Source organism: Macrobrachium rosenbergii, chromosome 7, assembly GCF_040412425.1.
Source record: "Macrobrachium rosenbergii isolate ZJJX-2024 chromosome 7, ASM4041242v1, whole genome shotgun sequence".
Lineage (NCBI taxonomy): Eukaryota > Metazoa > Arthropoda > Malacostraca > Decapoda > Palaemonidae > Macrobrachium > Macrobrachium rosenbergii.
In genome coordinates, this window is record NC_089747.1 from 27,388,174 (window position 1) to 27,407,870 (window position 19,697).

Genomic DNA, 19,697 nt, shown 5'->3' on the forward strand with positions numbered 1-19,697 from the left:
TGTACAGTATTTCCTTTTTTTTATTTGTTCAGATGAGAATTTCTTCATTAATTAGTTCGTTTCTTCTTTGTTTTTACCTTTGGAATTTGCTAAGACAACTGTTTCATGATGATAGGGTGATGTATTTTGTTATAGTCGGTATAAATAAGGCTCCTCTACTTATGAACTTTCAACTTATGAACTTTCAGAGATACGAACATCCGTGCTTGTAAATTCAATTTTTGTTCGGCGCACTCCAGTCCACTATCCGCAAGAGTAAACTTTGTTGTGAGGCCCTGCCTCGACTTAGATATAATTTCTGCTGTTACCGACGCCGAACAGCACTGTAGCTGATGCCAATAAGCATTCCGGATTCTTTCTACCTATGCTAGCGCTGAGATTTTATCTCCTGTGCAGTGATTCATTTGTCTGATTTTACCACATCCGTTATCTATCATGGCTAATGGCAAGCGCAAGGCCAGTGATGAAAGTGGTAGTGTTAAAAAGCAGCAGGCCATCTCAATTGAAACTAAAGTGGCAATAATAAAGAATTTAGAAAGTGGTGAAAAGATGCTTGATATAGGGCGCCTTTATAATATGAACTGCTTGACTGTAGGCATAATTTTGAAGAACAGACAAAATTATGGAACACGTAAAAAGTGCTGTGCCAATGCAGTCAACAATTATAAGTAAGAGAAGGGGGAGGGTGGGGGATAGAAGGAATGGAAAAACTCTTGGGTATCTGGATGGAACACCAGAGACAAAGATGTGTACCACTTAGCCTCATGCTCATTCAAGAAAAGGCTAAAAGCCTTTTTGACGACTTGAAGGCTATTGCTGGTGAAAGTGCTAAAGTTGAAGCATTTGCTGCAAGTCATGGATGGTTTCATTGCTTCAAAAAATGAGCCAGCTTGCATCACGTGTCCGTAAGAAGTGAGTCAGCGAGTGCCAACAAAGTAGCAGCCGAAAAACTTCCCAGGATGCTCAAGGAAATAATTGATACGGAAGATTATATCCCTCAGCAAATTTTTAATATAGACGAGACAGGCCTTTTCTGGAAAAAATGCCAGAAAAACATATATCAGCTGTGAAGAGAAGACAATGCCTGGATTTAAGACAGCAAAGGTTAGGCTAACATTACTTCTGGGTGGTAATTGTTTGGGAGACATGAAGCTAAAACCTCTCATTGTGTATTGTGCAGGAAATCCGTGGGCACTAGAAAATATCACAAAAAGCTCTCTACCCGTAATCAGGATGTCCGTTAAGAAAGCCTGGGTAACTCTTGCTGTAATTGAGGACTGGTTTTTTCATCCCTTTATCCCCGAAGTCAAGCTGTACTGCAGAGAGAATAACACTTCTCTCAAGATTGTCTTAATTTTGGATAGTGCCCCTGGTCGCCTACTGCACTTAGATGATTTCTGTCTGGATGTTCAAGTTGTTATTTAACCCCCTAACGCAACTTCACTCATTCAGCCAATGGATCAGGATGTAATAGCAAATTTCAAAAAATACTACACTCGCTGTACAAATAGGCAAGCATTAAAGGAGATAAATGATGCAGATGTGACCATACGTGGCTTCTGGAAGAGTTACAACATTCACAGTTGTGTAAAGAATATTGATGAATGTGAAAGATCTTTGTTAAAATACAAAATATGAAAAAGTGACAAACAAGAGACCATCCATCGATGATCCAAGTCATAACAGCTACTATTAAGAAACAGAACCCTACCACCACGAACCATCCTATCTAAAAGAGATAAATCTCTGACAGAAGCAGGCATCGACACCAGAGAACAGTATTATAGTAAAGGAAGCACAAATGACTGAAAACAGGTTGCATTGATTTTATCACTGTTACAAATATACGAGGCCTTATGAACAATACCTAACTTTCATATGATAATTGCTGAAACTTTCATCAGACATTTCTCAAAAGTTAGATATGAATCAAAAGTTACACTTAAAATAGTTAAAGCTTCAGATTCATTCAGTGTTCCATCCAATGAAGGGGAGGGTGAGGTGGGAAATCTGTATAATATCTGCTAATCAATAGTGTTTTTGTTTTACTGGAGTTCAGCCTCATACCCCACCGACTACTGTACTCCATTCTCTGATCTGGTCCATGTCCTGATTGAGGCTGAGGGCAGCTTCATTTCTCATAAGTTGAGACTTTACTACGCCCATGCCCACAAGTGTTGCATCATCAGCATACTGAACAATCTTGTTTTCCAGGCCAACAACCATATCACTTGTATACACTAAAAATATATGCTGGAAAATAGATCTTGCGTAACAAAACAATGTGCAGTGACCTGGGAAATTTGCAATCTGTGCTGGATTGGTAAAGAAACTGGATCATGGTATTAGGATTACTGAATGTCCACCTTTATTAGAGATATACTGTATCCGGAAACCCTTTGATAATAGATGATAAGGCTTTATTAAAAACTATTTTCATCTATAGTATTTTGGTTTTTACACTTAAAAGTTCCAGGAAAAATAGAAATGTTAAATCTTTATCAGTTGCATATTCAGTTTTGATTATCGCTTGTTGGGTCTGATAGTTAGTTAATGTGAAGTTTACCTGCTAATGTCAACTTTGAAGGAATATGTACTTGTTGAAATGCAGTCCTTAACACGTTTCCAACGATGGGACCCACCAGTGGGTCACACTGTTCTCTCATTTGCTGCAATGTGACCCACCGGTGGGTCCCAATAGAATAAATTTTTTTTTTTATTTATAAAAAAAACATAAACTTTTAATTGCATTTATTATTTTAGTAGATCAGTATTGCTATCAAAGGGTTGAATTATACAAAAAAAATAAGAAAACTAAGTTTTATTGAAATAATTGCAAAGAAAATTTGTCTGACATTCAGTATATAAGAAAATTAGTTTTCCATTCCATTTGCCAATGAAAATCATATCACTAGTTATGTTTGAGATTGAAACATGATAAACATAGATATGGAGTGCCATCATCTGAGTCACAATATGTGGAAACCTTTCTTGACTTGATTTTGGCCACTTTGATCCTTCATTTGCTGCTAACATTTTCATAGCAGCCTCTGCATCGTTTCCTTGTTTTTCTTTTCTGTCCTTCTGCTTCTTTGAGACAATGTGAAGATTTTCCTGAAATATTCATACTTGATTTTCCTGGTTTGTTTTTTTTTCCTTCATGATACCACTAGTATAGTATAAGACAATAGATTCCTTGAATGCACGTAATGACATTTTCTTGACAGCAAAGTACTTATTGTAAAGTACCCAAGCATTCACTATAGAAGTACCAGCAATAAATTCTAATGCTACTTTTCTGTACCATTTTCTTGACTTCTTCAGAGGTGAATAATATGATGACATTTGATCTGATAAATCAACTCCTTTCTTGCACTTATTATAGTCTAACACACTTTGAGGTTTCTTGATAGGTAAACCAGTCCTTGTGACTTTACCTGTGTTGATTAGAGTAGCATCATGTTCTGGAACTGTTGATAGAGTCACAACATATCTTTTATCTTTCCAATTGAATACTTTCACTCAATTCTTATTTTCTGAGGCTTTAATTTCACCTCTCTTTAGTTTTGCTTTTGTAACTGACTTTGGAAGATACTTTCTATTGACTCTTACTGTGCCACATAGGTAAGTCTTCCGCTGAAGAAGATACTCTCCCTAAGAAACTGGAGATATAGTAATTATCTGCAAACAAAGTCACTCCCATATCCATATGATTTGCAAGGAGTCTTACTACAAGAGATTCAGTCTTACTTAGAGGTGGAGTAGCTACTCCTACACCAGTATATAACTCCATGTTTAGAGTGTATCCATCAGGAATGCAAAGTTTGAACAGTTTGCATCCATACTTATGGCTCTTTCCAGGGATGTACTGTCTGAAATGACACGGCCTCTGAAAGGCACCATACTCTCATCAATTATAACATCAGATCCTGATTTATAGATTGATTGATACTGCACCAAAATCATATCTAGTAATTTTCTTATTTTCCAATCTCTTCCCATTAGGTTCTTCATTGTTGCAAAATGTAACATTTGCAAGAGCAAGAGAAGCGGTCTCTACTCATTGTTTTTGGAACAATTTCATTCTTATAAAGGATGCTTTTTGACCAATATAATTGGATCTCAGGAATGGAACCAATCCCATGTAAATGATAAGTCCAATAAACTTTTCAATTTCTTCGTTATTTGTAGGAACCCACTGCCGTAATTTCGATCTTCTTGTTACAGTAACAAGAAATTTTCTGCTCAGCATATCGATTGGTTTCTTGAACAATTAGATTTATAATATCATCAGTAATTATTTGTTTGTAAACATCAATAGGCCAAATTTGGTTATCTGTAGACGATGGATGCACAGTTAAACAAAAGTTCTTCTTTCCCAGTAAATCCATGTTGTCGGAGCTTAGTCACTTTTATCCACTCGGCATTTGGTGGACTTGTGTCTTCATTCAAAATTTCTTCCTCATTTTCTTCCTCATTTTCTTGCTCTTCTTCAGTGATTTCATTTTTCAGAATCATCATGGAGAGACTCTTCATGATGAACTGCTTCCTGTTTCTGAATAAATATATTCATCATCAGAAGTGTCTTCTTCAGAAGACAGTTCTTCTTCAAATTGAGCTTTCATTTCTATCAGATTTTTTTACTTCCATAAAAGTTGAAGCCAACATTGTAACACCTGCAAAGATGATATGCTGTGTAAAAGTTTTGATACTAAGGTAAAACAATATATAAAATTACTGATTGATTTATAGAAATTTAGAAAAGATTCAAAACTATGGGTCATATTAGGTCATTCACTGCCTAAGAAAAAAAAAAACAGAAAAGGAAACCTTACAAACCCTCAAATATATAAATTACATATAAATCAAAAAAGAAAGAAAAGGAAACCCTAACCAAACCCTCAAATACGTAAATTATATATAAATATTTATTACATGATAGCAGGTCTCATAGATACAGAGTGGTTAGCTACAATTAAAAAAATTCAAGTGGGCCCTTATTGGGGGACACTCCCGAATCCCATCGCACTTCAGTAATAAAATTTTCATTCAGATGCGATGGGACCCACTGGTGGGTCACGGTTTTCTTACCTCAACAAAGTCTATCTTGTGAGAGACAAGCATGAACAACCTCTCCCCTTGTTGTCTCGTTTGGTACTGACAATAGAGCAGTTTTACTACTGTCGCAGTACCAGCATTCCAGCCATTGTGGCTGTTGCAGGAAACGTGTTAAGGTCTCTGGCATATTGATATTCTTCTCTTATTGCAGATGCTGGGACCATAATCATGCTCGTAGACCTCGTATGGAAGAGGTTGTAGAAAAAGTCTCAATTATTTGTAGATTTCTAAAAGGTGCTGATGAACCCATCAACAACCCACCGTCAGACGACTCAATGACTGGTAAGGACCATATTTTTATAATTTTTCTACCTGTTGAAGGTAATCAGAAACTTTTCCACGTTCTAGTTGAGACTTGGAAAAGAATTTTAATTTATTTTTTAAAGACAATTTTTAATATTTGCATAGAAAGTTTAGTATCAGAAAATTCATGTTTTTTCTAAAAAATTGGAAGTATTTCACTCTTAAGTGTTATATTTTGATTTTTGGAACAGGGTATATTTTGATTATTGGTAACACCCTGTAATTTTAGATTTCCAAAATTATTGTGAAAGTGTTGTCTTTTCACATAAAATAAGGCAAATTTAGAACTGAATTATCTTTGCATAAATGTAATTTCATATTAATTTCCTACATCAAAGACTAAAGGCGAAGAAATATAATACACTATCTGTTTTTTATGCCTCAGGGAAGCATACAACAGGTAATTATGTTGCAGGAATTTTGATAACTCTATATTTTATAGCATATTGATGACTGGATGATGTAAAGATCAGTTACCTAAATGGCATGTAAACATTTTGAATAATTTTATTGTCATGCTCATCTGATGATACACACTATGAATGTGGTTCTTGTGGAAAATGTAGAATGAATAGCAGTTTACAGAGAACTTTCTACTTGGAAGAAAATGTTTCCTAAATTTTAGATGTCTGTTTCATGATACTGATAGATCTTATGATGTACAAAATACAGTACAGTTCATTATTAGGCAATACATTTTTTGTATACATTGCAGAAAATAAATTGTAGATACTTTTCATGCCATTAGTGATTCATGCCACAAAGATATGTTTTCTGCAATAAAGAATCAGAAGTCTTATGCATCTAATGAAGTCAGTTTTCAACTTTGATGAAATTACCTGGAAAGTTAAAAGTTCCTTTTATTTTCCTAATGCATCAGCTATCAGGAGTAAGTATTAAATCAATTTTTTTTTATATATATTCTTTCATGTCAAATGATGAGAGTAAGGGTTTGAAGTAGCAAATCTTGATATGGTTTTATTCATGTGTAAAGTTCATAATGATTAGAGTAAGTGCTTGACAGTGAAGAAATCTATGCCCTTAGGACCAAATGTGAAAAAGTGTATAGACTATTCCATGCATGCTAAATGTAGTTGGCTGAAATTACAGTATGGTATTTAATTCATAGCAGGAGTACAAGAAGAGTGTATGTTAAAAAGCACCACATTCTATAAGCAACCCATTTTGTTGTTCCTTCATGACAACATTCTCAAGCCTAAAGAGACATTACAGTTTTCAAAGTTATAAGAATATACAATAATTATTGAATGGCAAAAGTGAGTAAGGAGTTGATAACAAAGCAAATTGATAGTCTTTAAAGTTACTTGTATTTACAGTAATATATAAAATTGCTGAGTATTTAAAACAAAACACTAATCAGTGAACAGTAAAAACAGGGGGAGATGATGAAGATGAACTGTCGAGGTTAAGATTTACTTTTCAAAAAATATTTTGATCAACTGAAAATTTCTAAATAAGAATTCATTAAAAGAACCAAGAACACTGAAATTTTTTAGTGTTCTGCGAGTGTTACTTTCTTCTATATGCTGTAATGTTAGTGATTTGGTTGGTTTGGCCAGACAGCAACCAGCGCTAGGAAAAATACTATAATGCTATAGATATCCTGTCTGGACTGACCTCTTAGACTGGCCAGTATAGTTGACGATGCCAGACAAGATATCTGAAAGTAGAGTATCCTCATAATTCAACAAAGGTTGTATAATTGTTGGAAAAATGATCTTGGGGTTAATATGGATAAAACTGTTTAAAAATGTTTCATTTAATTCTCTTGCAACATATTTACATAGATCATACATATATACAGTATAGCAGTTTGAAATGCATAGTCAGTTTATCAACCTTTGGTTTGCTAATTTGCTATTTTCATTGATATATTTACTTAGGAATTGCACTGTTTATATATATTATGTTATTATGATGAACATTGTTTATGAAACAGCTTAAAAGGAATTTTATTTGAGTCAAATTGATTTTTTAGGGTACTTAAACAGGGGAAAGCAGTAGTTCATTCCCAGACAAAAAAAAAAAAAATTTTCTCTGCTGCTGGGCATGCAGTTGGAGTAGTTGCATATAAACTTGTAATTGTTGTTCTGGTTTAAGTCTAACCCACCCGCCCCAGTAATGAAATTTCTGTCTTACACTGTTTAGGCACTATAAGAAATCCATTATGTTGTACTTTGAACACATGTTTTACCATCTAAAACAGCAAACAATATACAAAAAATTATTTTGAAAGGTAATAAGTAATATAAAGAGCATTTTTCCCAATATCCCTAATTTTAAAATAAATAACATTAGGGCTTCATCACACTGAGCTTATACTCTGCAGCTTTTGGTAATCATTTGACTCAGAAATGAAATTCCTTTTGAGCTTTTTCCTAAGACCATAATGCTTATAGTAAGAAATAGAACAGTGCATAAATGAATCTCATTGAAAATAACAAAATAAACATTCTAAAGGTTGGTAAAATTCCTATGTACCTGTATTGAAACCCTGCCATGTGTAAATGATTCATGATATAAATATGTTGCAAGAGAATTAAACATTTTTAATACATATATTTTTTCCTTGTATTAACCCCAAGGTCATTGTAACCATCAACTGTACTATACAAGCATTTTTTAACCATTAGGATAAACTACCTAAAGATCTCCTGTCTAGCATCGGCCCTATTTACAAATGCGATGCATGTAGTGCCAACTATATTGGCGAGTCTAAGAGGTCAGTTCAGACTGAATTTTTGGGGCATTCTGGCATTTCTTCTTGCATAGGTTGCTGGCTGTCCAAGCCAACCAAATCACCAACATTACAGAATATAGAGGAATGTAACGGATAAAGGACTAAAAAATTTCGGTGAAATTCATGAAGAATCCTTCATGAGAAGTTTTAATTCGATCATAATATTTTTTAAAAAACCAAATTTTAACCTAGCCAGTTCATTGTGTCCCTAGTTTTACATAACTGTTCAGTAATTTTTTTAACAAAGTAATTCTATAAATTATTGTAACTAAATATTTTATGAATTTTTTTGTATTAACTCCATTGCTCAGTTTTGCCAAAGATTGTATATTCTTTTGACTATGAAAATTTAATGTCTCTTTTTAAGTTTGAGAATGTTATATGAAGGAGCAACAAAATGCATCACTAATAAGATGTGGTGTTTCTTAACTTTGCCCTTCTTTTCCAGAAGTTTCCAAAAAACTTACAATGTTTTCATTTGAAATATAAATAATGTTAGCCTCATTAAACACCTAACAAGTTGAAGATAAAGCACTAGTCATCATGAAAGCCAGATTAACCTCAAAGTAGTAATTGGAAATCACTCCTGTTGGAAGATTTTTTGGGGAGTAAGTTGTAAGATATGTACAGTTTTTCTTATCTAGTTATTAGTCTGTACATTCTGTATTTAATATTGCTTTATTAGGTTTTGGATTTTGGTTGGCACTTGTTACATAAGCTCTCAGCTCATTTTTCTCTATTATTATTATTATTATTATTATTATTATTATTATTATTATTATTATTATTATTATTATTATTATTGTTGTTGTTGTTGTTGTTGTTGTTGTTGTTGTTGTTGTTGTTGTTGTTGTTGTTGTTGTTATTCAGAAGATGGATCCTATTCATATATAAGAGGCCCATGGGGGCCACTAACTTGAAATTCTAGCTTACAAAGAGTATGGTGTTCATTTGAAAGAAGCAGTGTAAGGTAATAGGAAAGACAGGAAAAAAAGAGATCAGTTATTAGAAAAAAAATTAAATTAATAAATGAATAGACAAAACTGTAAGTAAATTGTCAGTATACAAGGAGAATTGTTTTAGGGAAGTAATGTGTAGTATCTTTGCTTGGACTTTGAGGTTCTAATTGCACAACATCCACAGGGAGAATGTTCCACAGTCCAACAGTGTTAGGCTTAAAGGACCTCTGGAACTAAGAAGTTCAACAGCAAGGCATGCTATTGCATATTGGTGCTTCTGTTCAGCAAATGTGGTTGCTCTTGGCAGGAAAAGAGGATTAGGAATCAATTGTGAATGTGAAAGATCTTTGTTAAAATACAACTTATGAAAAACTGACAAACAAGAGACCCTCTGTTGATGATCCAAGTTATAACTGCTAATGTTAGGAAACAGAAACCTACCAACACAAACCACTCTATCTAAAAGAGATAAATCTCTGGCAGAGGCAGACATCCACACCAGAGAACAATATTCTAGTAAAGAAAGGACAAAGGACCTAAAACAGGTTGCATTGATTTTAGCATTGTTATGAGTATCTGAGGCCTTGTGTACAATACCTAACTTCTGTGCAGCATTTGCTGACACTTTATTAGATGTTTCTCAAAAGTAAGATGTGAGTCAAAAGTTACACCAAATACAGTATAGTTAAAGCTTCAGACACATTCAGCAGGGTCCCATTCACTTGAAGGGGAAGATGGGGTGGAAAATCTGTATGAGATCTACAATCAACGGTGTTTTCATTTTACTGGAGGTCAGCCCCATACCCCACTTCTTACGTCATTCAATAATCTACTTTAGGTCACAATTGAAACTAGGGGCAGCAGAATAGAAATTGGCCTAAAAATTTATAGAATCTACTAATCTTCGGGGACAACACACTAGAAACCTTTTTAAATAACAAAGAGAAGAAGCCATCAGGATCTTTTCCACCCCAGCTATCAAGATTATAAATAATTTTCTTAACATCTCCAGGGCAAAGCGCAAATTTTGTGAGAATAGGTTCAGGATGATAAGTATCGGGGAAAGGGACATCCTCAGCTGATTTCTTAGCTTCAAAAGCTCGATGAAGCAGTTCAGCCTTTTCCTTGTGGCCAGTAACCAATCTACTGTCTTCTTTCAGTAGTGGTAGAATGGAAGATGATCCTGACCCAAAGATAGAGTATGCCAATTTGGTCTACCACAGATGAAGTTGAGTAATTCCTTCAAGTTTCCTCTTTAAGGAATTATTGTAATTTCTCTCAGATATATGGTAAATACTATTCGCAGCATGGTGAGACTCAACAAAAATGGTGTAATTTTCGTGTGGCCGATTTCTCCTCCATGTGTTGAATTTGGTCTGTTTGTCGTGGTAAGCTCGCCTACTTAAATCATCAAACCATGGCTGGTCATTTGTCCTGAACTTGATGACCCCTCAAGGGAAATAAATTACCTTACTAAAAAGGGATTTTGACAAAGGAAAAATCTATTTCTGAGGAAGGTCCCGTGTCACCCGGTGAAATTCCATTACAGCACGAATTTCTAGGTATAATAATGCTAGATATACCAGAGAAAAAGAGCTTTCAGGAAAGCTGGGGTTACTACCCCAGTCGAAATGTCTTCTAGGAAGACGTCGGTATAAAGAAGGGTGAGTGAAATACCACTACCACGAAACATACTGAAAGATCTCTCCTATCAAAACCCCGAATAGAGCGGTGAGCCGTTACAGCCCCCACACTCAACACCCCGCCAGGACGGCGACACCAGCGCCACCTACTCATTCCATGCTAGCACTAACCCCAGACTTGGCATGCAAGTAGGGGAGTACTAGGTGAGCTAGGGAGGGTCATTGGTGACACGGGACCTTCCTCAGAAATAGATTTTTCCTTTGTCAAAATCCCTTTCTGAGTTCAGTCCCGTGTCAGCCGGTGAAATAGTGATAGAGAATCATGCCAAGGCTGCAACTACAAGGAAAAAAGGGGGTAATCTGAAGAAAAAGCAAAAATTTTACGAAAATAATTTTAATCAAGGAATCTCTTTTATGTAGCAAGAATACTAAATCTAAGGCACAAATCTAAGGCAAAAACTTAATACTATGAAACATGGGGAAGTCCCGGTCGACGGGAAAAAGGCCCCAAAAATCTTAAAATTACTTAAAGCAAATTGAAACATGAAAATGTGCATAAGATAATTGCAAATACAACCTTAAAACTATACACGAAACTTAGGCTAAACACGTAAGAGACCAGATCAATGAAAATTAACATATACAGAACATATACATATATCTGGGGTACATGGAGCAAAATAAAAACTGTCCAGTACCCCACAAGAAAAAACAATCATAACATGTCAGATTACACTTTTCCATCAACAGATACAAGATACATCAATATGAGGAGCCAGGCAGTGAGGCATAATCAACCAGGAGGATAAGCAGAGAAGTAAATGAGGCAGGCGGGGGGGGAAAGGAAAGGATAAGGATATGATTAGTTAAGGTGGGGAGATGACACTTCCCACAGCTATGGTAGAAAATTTCAGGGCTTCGAGTGATTTTAAATAGTGGCGTTTAAACACTAGAGGTGATTTCCAACCCGTAAATTTGGATAACTCTGAGAAGTCCATATTATGAAAGTAATTAATGGAAGTAGCAACTGCTCGAATATCATGAACCTTAGGAACTGAATCTGGGTTGGCCTGTTTAATGAAATACAGAATTTGTTGTCTTATAGCATTCAGTGAAAGAGTACCACCTTTCTCCCTGATAAAAAGAGGACCTGACTTACTCTGTGGAGTTCTTAAAAGGTAAGATTTAAGTGTATAAACTGGACATAAAGACTGGTCTTGAGGAAGGGGCACCACCTTCCAAGGAGACCACCTGTCCTGTGGGTCTTCGTTCTTAGCTAAAAATCTAGGGTCAGGGGAAAGGAGGACCTCTCCAGACAGGAGGAAGTTCACAAAATTATCACCTCTAGTGAGAGCCCGACAGCTCTGAGATTCTAGCACCTGAAGCCAAGCTAATCAGAAATAAAGTCTTCCTTAACAGATCCTGATAAGAGCAATGAAAGTTATCCAACTCTGATGCTAACTTAAGGCGTCATTGAGAAACCACGTAACAGAATGTGGGCGTGATACTGGTCTCAGACGAGCGCATGCTCTGGGGATAGATGAAAAATAGGAATCTGTAAGGTCGATTTTAAAGCCGAAAGAAATACTTTCTTCAATGCTGACTTGACTGTGGTAATAGTGGCCGGAGCAAGGCCTTTTTCAAACAGTGATCTAAAGAAAGAAACTCCTAAATTAGTCGTCATGATTTTGGCTTCAGATGCTTTCAGGAAGGAGGCTAATTTTTTGATTGCTGAGTCATACTGTCTAAGAGTAGAATCTCTTTTATCTGATTCTAAAAACAGAGTGTTGACAGGGTCAATGTTCGCTCCTTTTTGGGCTATGAATTTTATAAAGTCCATAAAACTAGGGCATTCTGAATTCTTGAGGAAGCTGACACAGTCTTGGTTTGTACTGTCTGGGTCAGTATGGGCTTGGGAATCTGAAGACTCCAGTAATCCCAGTTCCTGAAGAAGAGGGAACCAATTGCTCTTCGGCCAATAGGGGCTACTAGGCTGGTTGACCTTTGAATGTCCTGAGTTTGTGTAAAACTTTCAGCAGTAAATTTATTGGAGGGAACAGATAAATTTCTCCCAGCTGTTCCAATCTACTGTCATTAAGCGTCTGTGGCGTAACGCCTGAGGGTCCAGGTTGGGGGCCACGTAACAGGGAGCTTGAAGTTGCTCTCCGTTGCGAACAGATCCACTTGGAGGCCCGGAACCCGGCGGCAAATCCATTTGAAAGATTCCACGCCCAGGGACCACTCCGTCTCCAACGGAGTAGCCCTGGACAGGGAATCCGCCACCACGCCCGCACCTCGCTAGGTGGGTGGCTGACAGGTGCCAGCCGTGTTTGTTCGCCAGGAGAAGATAGCAATCATTACTTGGTTTACTCGACCTGATTTGGAGCCGCCCCTGTTGATGCAATGAACTACCACTGCGCTGTCCAACACCAACCTGATATGAATCCAGTTGGGGGCGGATTTTCTTCAGAGTTAGAAAGACCGCCATAGCTTCCAGGGTATTTATATGGAACTGCTGAAACATTGTGGACCACGTTCCTTGTACTTTCTGTTTTGGTGAATATCCCCCAGCCGCTTAGGGAAGCGCCTGTGTGAACAACTAGTGCCGGAGGGGGAAATTGAAGCGGAACTGTTTTGGACAGGCCTCTGACTGTGGTCCAAGGCCGAAGTCTTGTCTTTAAGATTCGAGGAATAGAGGAGACCTTGTCTCTGAGCTTGACATTGGCTCGACTCCGCCACACTGTTTATGTCTTTTAATTTCGCTTTTAAGAGCAGGTCCGTCACTGAGGCAAATTGAAGAGACCCAAGGACTCTTTCTTGGGACCGGCGGGATGCTGATGGATTTTTGAGAAATTTCCTGGTGAGAGATGCTATCTCTTTCCTCTTGGGAGGCGGGAGAGATAACGTGTGAGAGACAGATCCCACTGGAGACCCAGCCACTGAAACCGGGACTCGAGTCAGGCGGGACTTCTCTCTGTTCAGTTGAAAACCTAACGACTCCAGGAAATTGATGACTATGGACGTGGCCTTCTGACACCCGGAACTGTTGGTGCCCAAATTATCCAATCATCCAGGCATGCTGCTAGGGATATCCCTTGAGACCGGAGTTGTTGTACTACCGTGTCCGCCAGCTTGGTGAATATCCTGGGCGCAATGTTTAGACCGAAGGGCATGACCCTGAAGGAGTAGGCTTGATTCCCGAGTCTGAAACCGAGGAACTGAGAGAAGTTCCGCGCGCAACCGGGACGTGATAATAAGCGTTTGAAAGATCGATAGAGGTGGTGACGGCTCCACGCGGAAGTAGAGTCCGTTACCTGAGCTACCGTAAGCATGCGAAATTTGTCGCATTTTATGTAGAGATTTAGACGCGACAGATCCAGGATCACTCTTTGCTGATCGGAGTCTTTTTGGGAACAGTGAATAACCTGCCTTGAAACTTTAGGTGCCTTTTACTTTCTTTATTGCTTGTTTGTTGAACAATTCTGTCACATAATCCTGTAGGATTGATGTGGGTGGCTGGTAAAATCTGGTTAGAGGAGGAGGGTTCTTGATCCAGCTCATCCTAGTCCTTTGGACACAATGCTGTGTGCCCAAGGGCTGAAGGTCCATTGGTCCCTGAACCAAAACAGGCGACCACCTACCTGTGTTCTCTCAGTGGGAGGGAGTGGGTTTATTCCCCCTACCACGTCCAGGCCTTCCCCTTGGGGTGGTGTTGGGCTTTCCTCTATGAGGGGGTCTTGCCTCTTCCCCCCTTGCAACCCTATTAAGGCCGTGAAAGTATCCACGGCCCTCATATTTGGGGTTGTATGCTGGTGAGGCCACATAGAGGGTGCAGCTGGTTGGACCAGCACGTACTGTTGGGGGTGAGCCTTGGAGGTGGAAGGCTGTGCCACTGCCGAGACCGGGACGGCTTGAACTACCGCTGATGGTGGGGCCTCTTATGCCTCCTGAAACGCTTGCCTCCTCTCGATTGGGGCCGGCAGATTCTGGGGTCTTGCGCTATAGGCAGAAATGCCCCAGCGAGCGAAGACTCTGGTTGGCCCTTGTAGCCTCGCCATAACATTTGTGACCTCCTCTTCTGGGAAGAGGTTAGGTCCCCAGATCGAGCTTTTAACGAGCTTGTTAGGCTCGTGGCGGATAGTAGCATTGGCGAAGATGAATTTCCTGCATTCCAGTCTGGCCATGATAAACTCAGAACAGGTCAGACTGAAAGCCAGCCAGCAAGGACTTAGCCAAAACCTGAAAGAATGGCTCGTCCGAGCAGGAGACGGGCAGTAGCTTCAGTAAGGCAGACGGAGTTCAAGGACCGGCTAACTTAGTCCGGACATCAAACTCCGCCTTCAACAAAGATTCCGCAGCTTGGGAGCTGCTCGCTGAATTGCGAGGAAGCACAGAAAGGGTCCAGCATCCCGACAGTGAAAGTGGACGGGCGTCCCACCCAGAACTCATCACTTCCTGGGAATACCAGGGAAGTGGGGTCTGTTTCCTTAGCTGAGGTAACGATTACCTTTCAAAGCACGCTCGGGCAGAGCCAGAGCGACTTTGTCCAAGCAAGGGGTGGGAAGGTTGTCTCCCAGGGCGAACATTGTAAAGTTGCCCTTGAAAGGAGTCAACTTCATTTTCTGCCTGCCACTCCGCCAGAGTGCGCAGGAGAGCCGATTGAGCTTGGTCCCTAGGGACGATGACAGTCTCCTAGGAACCTTATCTGACCGAATCCATGCTTCCTCCGTAAGCCTCACGGCCTGGGTAAGGGGGCAAGAGATCGGGGAAGAACTCCAATTCCTCCAACCGCCTCGTGCCAAGACCATCAACCGTGAGCTTGCCATCATGTTGATGGCCCGGAGTGCGAACGCCAAGGGTTACCGACATCGAACGGGGGAGGTCCGCAGTGTCGGGATAACATACTGTGGTTCTGCTGGGGTGGGCGAGCCATTCCCGCCAGTATGTTATCATGACTGGCCAGCTTCTCAGAGATTTTCTAAATCTCGAATCCAGGTCCTCCTGTGAACTTCCTAAAAAGTTGATTTGCAAAGGCCTCGTCGAAAAGCAGGTTGGCGAGGAGGGCTTGGTTTTGCAGCCCTCTTACTCGCGCTTTGCTGGAGGAACCAGACTTGCTCCGGGAGGCTACAGGTCCTGAGACCTTAGCCTTCGACGGGGGAAGGGCGATGCCTTCTTGGAAGACGAGACTTGAAGCCCTTCGCCTTCCATGAAGTCTTCAACTTCAACTTGGGGATAGCAGACGGAGCTCTATCACCCAAGGAGGAAGACTTCACAAAACCTGCAAAAGAAGAAACAGATGAAACAGGGGTCAAAAAAAGGGGGCCCGCCCCAACAACCTCACCTACCTCACCACTTACCACCTGGTCCTGCTCTGTGTTCATCGGTTCCAGGTTTAGATCTAATGGCGGCTACATCCTCCGAGACCTCAGCGTAGAGGATATCCACTTGGGGTGGCTGGGTCGCATCCCGGATTTGCTGGATGATGGGGGGTGGCAAGATCTTCAGGCACTGCGGCCGCCACCCGCGCGCCGGGTAGAGCAGGTCCTCAACTTAGCGCCGAGGACGAGGGGCTTCCCCGACGGAACATTCCTGCCAAACCCAGCCACCCAGGCCCGGAGGGATTCCAAGGCAGACTTCTTGGAAGATTCGTCCGCCTGTAAGAAAACCAACAATTAGCTAAGAACGAAAAAAACAGTCCGGGAACCCCATAAACAATATACAATATGAGGAGCGTAAACGGAAGAAGACTGACTGTCACTTACCGACTCATCCTGGACAGTTGTGCAGAGAGCGAAGCAAACCTCACAACCATCGGGTGCCAAACAACCAGGTCGTCAAGTCGGACCGCACAACCAGCGTGGGTCCGGCATACCACGTGGACCGTGAGGGTTGTTGGAGGGAGGCGGTACACCCCGCCCTCACAGCCAACAGTCTGTAAAGGCAGAAAAGTACATGAACCTACCACCCTAAGCAATCTAAAGCTGGCAAGGCCGGAAACTCAACTACAACCAGAATATTCTGGCGGAGAAGAACTCCCTTATCATAAACTGGGCCAATAAGCTCTAAATTACACAGAGTGGAAGGTAAAAGATTTCAGACCCGGAATACTCCGGGAATGAAGGAATGAGAAACCAGGAACTAACCATAAGGGCTGCCAGTAAAAATAACGGCGGAGCCCCCGGTATAGGACCGACTCACGTATATATAATATAAAGGAGAGTACTCTTGTAGATAAACAGACTTATCTAAATATCAGTCAAAAATAAAAACAATAACAAGTGATGGTAAATAACTCAAGAGACCGGAGGATCCGCTCCTTATATAATGTAAAACCTTCCGCCCTTACTTCCCCCAATGGAGAAACAAGACGGGCAAAATGCTCGATGTTCATAACATAGGCTGGAGCAATTATATTTACCCTATCAACGTAACCCGACGGGGAGACGAGGTGTGGGATAGTGATCTCGAACACGTTCGAAAGTAAACAAACCACTAACCCCAACACAGCAATGCCAGGGACTGTATATGGGAGGGAGCTAATCCCTCTACCAAAAGGAAGTCCCTGAACTCGGAGAAAACGCCATCTAGCGTCACCCGCACAGTAGAGCAAGGCTGAGAGGGGAGGGGGAGGAGAGAGAGGGTAGGCTACCAGGAAGGAACAGGAGACAGGGGAGAAACATATCACCCGCTCAACTGCACCATACCTCCAAGAATAATGAATCTTGGGAGGGTAGCCTACTACTGGAGCAACCAACCCAAAGCCCGACTCCTTCCTAGGCGGCCTAATAGGGACCTAACCTAGTATAGGCTAGGAAAAGGAGGAGTGTAAAAGGGAGGGGGAAGCAACAGGGAGAGAAATTTTGTGCCGAGAACCAACCGGGATCGAGAAGGGGGGCAAGGAGGCGACTAGCCTAGAGGAAACACATCCAAAGAACTCTATTCCCCAAATGAAGGAAGAGAACTAAGGGGCTCACTCTGCCCACCAAAAATGACCCCGAGGAAACAGCAACAAAACTCCTCAACCTGATGATCTCCACCCCCAGGGCAAAGGGATGGAAGCAAACAAGCCTACTCCACAAAATAACCATCACACATAAAAAATGGAACCAAAATGTGCTCAATAGGTGCGTAGCCTACCACGGGAAGCGGTTAGATCTGAGGCTGCTGCCACCACACGAGGTAAACAACAAAATAAATAAAAACAAATAAAACAAATAAAATAAAAAGAGAGCACCATCTTCAAGAATAAAAATAATTAGCCTACATGAGACCAAAAATAATAAGGAACCCAACCTGGGGTACCTGGACGGGCATCACCCTAACAAAGGCCGATAGGCCAATGAAACGTAATTCATAAAAGGGGGAGCCACCGCAAGGAACCACCAGGAAGGGAACCAAGGGGGCAAATCTATCTATAACGACGAGGAGACAACTCCAACTGAAAAGAACTGAAGGAGACGCCTCATGCGTCGACATGGCTGGCGGGGGACGCCGTGGGGCCATAGAAAGATCTCAATATTTATGAAAATACGAGACCATAACAGCCAAAAAAATAGAACAAAACCCCACAAGAAGATGGTACTTAACTTGAGATGGTAAAGCTGCTCGATGCCATCGTAGATGAAAGAAAAAATCCAAAATAAAGGAAGAGCAGCACACAAAGAAATGGATGCAGTCACGTGCTAGAAAATGGAATGAGGTAGGTGGCGCTGGTGTCGCCGTCCTGGCGGGGTGTTGAGTGTAGGGGCTGTAACGGCTCACCGCTCTATTCCGGGGTTTTGATAAGGAGAGATCTTTCGGTATGTTTCCGTGGTAGTGGTATTTCACTCACCCTTCTTATACCGACGTCTTCCTAGAAGACGCTCGACTGGGGGTAGTAACCCCAGCTTTCCTGAAAGCTCTTTTTCTCTGGTATATCTAGCATTATTATACCTAGAAATTCGTGCTGTAATGGAATTTCACCGGCTGACACGGGACTGAACTCAGAAATAGCCATTAGCATTTTATTTATCTCATTCTTGGGATCTGGATCTGATTTAGCATCTGAAATATTAAGTAACCTGCCAGACTGCAATAAGGCAATCCTAATTGGCTCTAGATTTCAGCCAGACCATTTTTCCAATGGTGGCATCAGGAATTTACTGACTGACAGATATGTCCATCTTAGTGGCACAGTTGTTGGAAGTGCGTATATACTTGCAGACCTTGGACTTGATAATAGCTGGAACATTTCTGAATGTGAGGCCTAATCTATTACCAGAAATATATGTGAGTTCCTCAGTTAGCTGGACAAAAGTGTAGGATACACTGAACTCAATAGCAGGCTGGCCATATTGATTGGTGTAATTTGAATGAAACCACTCACTGTGCTTTTGCATTGCAGTCTCCGCAAATGAAGAATGAAGCTTTTGAATCCTGTGACTGAGCCATACTAATCCTCCCCAGTGGGAATTTATATGAGAAGAAGAGGGGGAATCAGAAGGACACATCTTCCAGAGACCCACATTGAGCCCTTCATCTTGTCCCCTCTCATTTCTCATTTTCCTATTTCTTCGTTGGCGCCTATGGTGGAAGTAGTTGAACAACAACCATCATCTACAAAGGAGAAAGATCTTAGCTACTGTAGGGATGAGGTCCTAGAAATGCTGAAAGAGCAGAAGGAGTTTTGAGAAGCATTAGCAGACCATCATGGCAGACAGCTTGAGAACCAGCATTCCCTCACCCCCATCAACCCTCCTGCTGCCATGAAAAGGGAAGTAACCCCTCCCTCCCCCCTCCTCAATCCAGGCCTTACAAGTTGTCAAGTTCTCCAGTGAGCTTCCCATGTTCCCACTCCCTCCAGGTACCAAAAAGTGGAGAGGAGAAGGGAGAGAAATGCCTTGGTAGATCACTCCAGATACAGTTGATCACCAG

The 19,697-nt window shown here is 40.6% G+C and overlaps 1 protein-coding gene across 1 annotated transcript in view; it reads left to right on the forward strand.

Moving 5' to 3' along the window:
- LOC136840252 (mitogen-activated protein kinase kinase kinase 7-like) overlaps positions 1 to 19,697 on the forward strand; it is a 388,562-nt gene that overhangs the window by 96,173 nt on the left and 272,692 nt on the right. Inside the window, 1 exon segment of the mRNA XM_067106882.1 lies at positions 5,270 to 5,400. Coding sequence (XP_066962983.1) covers positions 5,270 to 5,400 — 131 coding nt within the window.